This window comes from Salpingoeca rosetta, assembly GCF_000188695.1.
Source record: "Salpingoeca rosetta unplaced genomic scaffold supercont1.9, whole genome shotgun sequence".
Taxonomy (NCBI): domain Eukaryota; class Choanoflagellata; order Craspedida; family Salpingoecidae; genus Salpingoeca; species Salpingoeca rosetta.
In genome coordinates, this window is record NW_004754925.1 from 377,531 (window position 1) to 382,530 (window position 5,000).

The 5,000-nt window shown below is 57.1% G+C and overlaps 2 protein-coding genes across 2 annotated transcripts in view; one reads left to right on the plus strand and one right to left on the minus strand.

Moving 5' to 3' along the window:
* Positions 1 to 160: 160 nt before the first annotated feature.
* Positions 161 to 2,833, minus strand: PTSG_03987 (Ferredoxin:4Fe-4S ferredoxin). Its single transcript, XM_004994828.1, has 4 exons — positions 2,230 to 2,833; positions 1,892 to 2,047; positions 926 to 1,672; positions 161 to 422 (listed from the first exon to the last, which is right to left on the minus strand). The coding sequence occupies exons 1-4, from the start codon at positions 2,641 to 2,643 to the stop codon at positions 288 to 290; spliced, it is 1,452 nt and encodes a 483-aa protein (XP_004994885.1). The 5' UTR covers positions 2,644 to 2,833; the 3' UTR covers positions 161 to 287.
* Positions 2,834 to 2,891: 58 nt separating this feature from the next.
* The window catches only part of PTSG_12108 (uncharacterized protein), a gene marked incomplete at its 5' end in the record, with an annotated part of 2,159 nt that continues 50 nt past the window's right edge, over positions 2,892 to 5,000 (plus strand). The window contains 3 exons of the mRNA XM_004994829.1: positions 2,892 to 3,805; positions 4,092 to 4,263; positions 4,575 to 5,000. The exon at positions 4,575 to 5,000 is cut by the window's right edge and continues 50 nt beyond it. Coding sequence (XP_004994886.1) covers positions 2,892 to 3,805; positions 4,092 to 4,263; positions 4,575 to 4,967 — 1,479 coding nt within the window. The 3' untranslated portion in view covers positions 4,968 to 5,000. The remainder of the gene's footprint in view (positions 3,806 to 4,091; positions 4,264 to 4,574) is intronic.

A 5,000-nucleotide genomic window follows, 5' to 3' on the forward strand; every position in this document is an offset into this window, starting at 1 on the left:
GGTGAGTGAGTGAGTGAGTGAGTGAATGAGTGAGTGAGTGAGTGAGTGAGTGAGTGAGTGAGTGAGTGAGTGAGTGAGTGAGTGAGTGAGTGAATGAGTGAGTGAGTGAGTGAGTGAGTGAGTGAGTGAGTGAGTGAGTGAGTGAGTGAGTGAGTGAGTGAGTGAGTGAGTGAGTGAGTGAGTGGTTGTGAGAGAGAGAGAGTGTGTGTGTGTGAGTAAGGGTGCTCACACACGAAGCGAGAGGCAACAGAAAGTAGGAGCGAAAGCTACAAAGGACAGAAATCTCATCACACAACGCTAAGGTGTTGGCACTCACTGATCCATCCTGGGCAGCAGCTGGTCATCATGGGGAAGACGCCTCCCGTGCGCACGCGTTCAAGCAGCTCGGTGCCTTCCTCCATAATCGTCAAATCTGCCGTAAACTGTCCGAGACATCACGCACCATCCAGCACCACCAACAACAACATAACAACAACGCCATAACCAACAAGAACGACGACAACAAGCACGGACGAGGACACACATGAGCATCAGCGATGACGTGTCACTTGATTTGGGTGCGTCAGAAGCAACACCGCGGGGTCGATCCCCAACCGTTTGGAACCGTTTTCAAAATTGGGCCCAAACGTAACGTGTGTTGAAACGTGTTGAAGTTGCCCAACCACACACACCCAATCGATGCCCCAACCAACGTATGTCACAACAGATACACACACACACATACACACGCAAGCGTGCTCAAAATCACACGCCAAACATGAAAACCATCACCACACAGACACCTACACATCCACACACACGCATACACACATTCACCTACACACATACATTCACCTACACATCCACACACACACACACACATTCACCTACACATTCACAAACAAGCATGCATACATACAAGCATACACGTACACCGACGACTCACGTTAGTGTCAAAGACGTAGTCAAAGCCCACGGCGCGAAGGGCGCTGACCAGCTTGCCCGTGGAGATGCTGCCAGGCTCCATGCCAAAGGCTTCACCAAGGGTCACGCGCACAGCAGGCGCAGTGTGCACAATAGTGATGGGTCGGCGCAGTCGGCTCTTGCTCGTCTCTGGAGCTGCGGACGTGGTGTTGCTTGCTGATGGCTGCTTTGTTGATGGTGCTGCTGACGTGGATTGTGGTGACGATGGTGACTGTTCCTCCACCTTGATGCCGGCCTTGGCCTGCTGTGCACCGCACACGTCCCCCATGGTCTTGACCTGGCGCGCACGCGTGAGGTGGTGGCGCACGGTGGGCATGCCGCCAAGCCGCGTGATCTCGTCGCGTGTCAGGTCCTCGTGTGTGAAGTCGCCCTCCAGCAGATGGAGTACCTTGAAGAGGTGCGGCACCTCTGTGATGGCGCCGACGGGACACACGGCCGTGCACGCACCGCAGCTGATGCAGGGCGTGTCTGCAATTTCCTTGCCCATGATAGGTGACACGGACTCGTATGGCCCACGCGACGCAATGCCAAGAATGCTCATGCCCTGAATCTCCTGGCAAGCGCGCACGCAGCGTGTGCACAGCACGCACTTGTCAAGGTCGAGTTGGATGGCGGGGGAGGAGTGATCGTGCGTGCGGCCAACAGCGGACTTGCGGTCCTCATGGCCAAAGAAAGCGGGCTCCTCCACCTGATACCGCATCAGCAGATCCTGGCAGAACGCAGACGCACGCATGTATGTACACAAACATGTAAGCACATATCGCGTACACACACACACATCGTGCACACACACATCGTGTACACACACGCACATACACACACATCGTGCACACACACGCACATACACACATACACACATACACACACATACACACATACACACACATACACACACATACACACACATACACACACATACACACCATACCTGGAATTCGCATTGGCCGTTGACGGGGCAAGTTGCACACTTCATGGGGTGCCTGGCACGCAGAAGAGCAAGCAGGGTCTGCACCTCGTCCTCAATCTCCTTTGTGTGCGTGAGCACATTCATCCCGTCCTGAACACCAGTCACGCACGCGGGAACCTGTGCAAGCATGCATGCATCGCCATTGTCACAACGACATATGAGGCAGAGATCGCAGCAGCAGCAACAGCAGCAGCAGCAGCACCAACCCAACTAACATCCAACAGCGGCAGGGGACGCCATCGCACAGCGGCGCTTGTTGGCACACGTGCGTGACCCTTCTCATCTTCCTCCGAACCTACCGTCTTCTTGCCGCCGACGTCCACAAGGCAGAGGCGGCACGTCCCGACGGGCTTGAGGGAGGGGTGGTAGCACAGGGTGGGGATGAACAGGTTGTTGTCGCGAGCAACCTCAAGGATCGTTTGGCCCAGCGATGCCTGGCACGGCTTGCCGTTGATGGTGACAGACACTGGTTTCTCAGCTGTCGCAGCAGCGGCAGCAGCTGTCGCAGCAGCAGCACTGGTTGTAGCAGTTGCAGTAGTTGTGGTGGTACTGTTGTCTTTCGATGCGGTGGACGATGATGTTGCGAATCCATGTCGCTGTGCCTGAAGCATGCCAGTGGCCACGATCGATGGCTGTGGAGGGATCGCTGCTGTTTGTCGCGTTGCAGCGGCGCGGCGCAACACGCCTCGCACCGTAGCAGCCACCACCATCATGTGTTCTCGCTGCCGTCTTCTACCTTGATCGTCTGTCGTTCGCAGGCACCGCTCAGTCGGTGAAGCAAGTCAAGGAGGTGTGAATGATGATGAAGCAAGCAAGCAACAACGTTAGCTTGGTTTGTGTTCTCTCTTCGATGTGAGTTGCTTGTCCTTCTTGGCCCAACGCCACTGCCATGATGTAATTCGGTGATATGTCGGGAATCATTGCAAATTTTCCGCAACCCTCGTGGCCGAACACACGAGACATGATGTTGGTGCGCGGTGGCAGAGGAGGTCGTGGTGGTCGTGGTGGTGGTCGTGGCCGGGGTGGTGGTCGTGGCCGGGGTGGATTCAGGGGTGGTCGTGGTGGTGGTGGCAGAGGTGGCGGTCGTGGTGGTGGTGGCCGAGGAGGATTCAGGGGTGGTCGTGGTGGTCGTGGTGGTGGCAGAGGAGGATTCACGGGTGGTCGTGGTGGTGGTGGTGGTGGCAGGGGAGGAGGGTTCAGGGGTGGTAGAGAAGAAGGCGGTGATCGAGGAAGTGGATTCAGGGGAGGTCGAGGTGGTGACAGGGGTGGCCGTGGCCGTGGTCGTGGCCGTGGTCGTGGCCGTGGTCGTGGGCCAGGACGCGGAGGACGCGGAGGACGCGGAGGACGCGGAGGACGCGCAGACCATCAAGTGGAATATGCACCACCGGCTGGGAGAACAAAGCAGACCCGCGAAGGAAAGCGGCCCGAGAAATCGCCCAAGCCCACAGCCGGGGAGGATCGGGAGAGGGCAACGGCGGATGTCAAGTACAAGAGCACGCACCGCATCCTGGTTGTGGGCGATGGCGATTTCAGCTTCTCTGCGGGCTTGGTGGAGCATGTTGGCGGCCACGCCGATCGCCTCGTCGCCACCTCCTATGACAGCCTGGAGGAGGTGGAGAAGAAGTACAAGGCCAGCAAGCGCAACATTGGCGCGATCAAGCGCGGCGGAGCGCAGGTCGTACACGACATCGATGCCGGCAACTTGCACAACCACTTTCCAAAGCAGCGCGAGTACTTCCATCGCGTTGTGTTCAACTTCCCGCACACGGGGGAGCAGCGTGTGCATCTGAACAAAGAGCTGGTTCGTCGCTTCCTCTTCTCATCCCCGTTTGTCCTCCATCCCAACGGCCAAGTTCACATCACCATCAAAATGAGGTGCGTGCGTGCGTGAAGATGTGTGTGTGTGTGTGCGTGTGTGTGTGCGTGTGCGTGTGTGTGTGTGTGCGTGTGTGTGTGCGTGAAGATGTGTGTGTGCGTGTGTGTGTGTGTGTGTGTGTGCGCGCGATTGTGAGGGTCAGGGTTCGTTCGCATGCACTGTGCATGCGTGTGTGTGAGTGTGTACGTGTGTGAGAGAGAAACCGTAGGCTTTGTGCTTTTCAGACGCGTGGACATCTCAGCCTCATCTCTCCCCGCGCGTGCCCCTTGCGTCCTTCGTATGCAGCCTCCCCTACAGCGGCTGGGACATTCCTGCGCTTGGGAAAGAGGCCGGCCTGGTGCTGGCAGGCATGCTCGACTTCAACGCCCAGCTCTTCCCAGGGTACCGCCACAAGACGACGCTGGCAGAGGCAAAGGAGTTTGACGCAGAGTCCGACAAGGCGGCAGCCAGATGCAAGGTGTGTGTGTGTGTGTGTGCGTGTGTTGGGGGAGGGAAGGGCTTGTGCTTGCTGATGGACGTGAGGTGATGGGGAGCATCCCAGGATTCGAGTCTCTGTTTGATAAACTGGCTCTTACACGATCTACAGACTATCTACACAATCTCGTTCACACACCTGCACTTTCTCACTCATTCACACCTTCACGTACACTATACACACACACCAACGACACACACCAACAACAACAACAACAACACACACACACACACCAACGACACACACTCATTCACACACGCTTACCACACACACGCACACACACACACACACAGACGCTGGTGTTTATGAAGCCTGCGCAGTACAAGATGCGCGTGCAGCCAAGCACGGATGTGCTGATGGAAGCGGAGGAGATTGTTGCAGAACGAACAGAGGCAGCAAAGCGTGGTCGTGGCCGTGGTGGCCGTGGTGGCCGTGGTGGCAGAGGTAGGGGCAGAGGTAGGGGCAGAGGTAGGGGTAGGGGGCATGGTGAAAAGAGAGAGGTGGAGGCAGCAGATGCTGGCGGTACTGGAGATGCTGGCGAGCACGCGGCCAAGAAGGCAAAGATGACGATGGACGATGGGCCGAAGGAGGGGAAGATCGAAGGCAAGGCGAGGAAGGACAAGAAGGACAAGAAGAAGAAGGACAAGAAGGTCAAGAAGGAGAAGGCAGCGGTGGTGAGCGAGTGAGATGAGGTGTGAGCGTGCGTGGGTGACATGGCA

What these genes read in the sequence shown, in the direction of transcription:
- PTSG_03987 (XM_004994828.1), bottom strand. Translation starts at nt 2,643, where the DNA reads ATGATGGTGGTGGCTGCTACGGTGCGAGGCGTGTTGCGCCGCGCCGCT. An exon ending in ACGTCGGCGGCAAGAAGACG is followed by an intron (nt 2,048 to 2,229) that starts GTAGGTTCGGAG and finishes ATGCTTGCACAG; the next exon opens with GTTCCCGCGTGCGTGACTGG. An exon ending in ACTACGTCTTTGACACTAAC is followed by an intron (nt 423 to 925) that starts GTGAGTCGTCGG and finishes TGTCTCGGACAG; the next exon opens with TTTACGGCAGATTTGACGAT.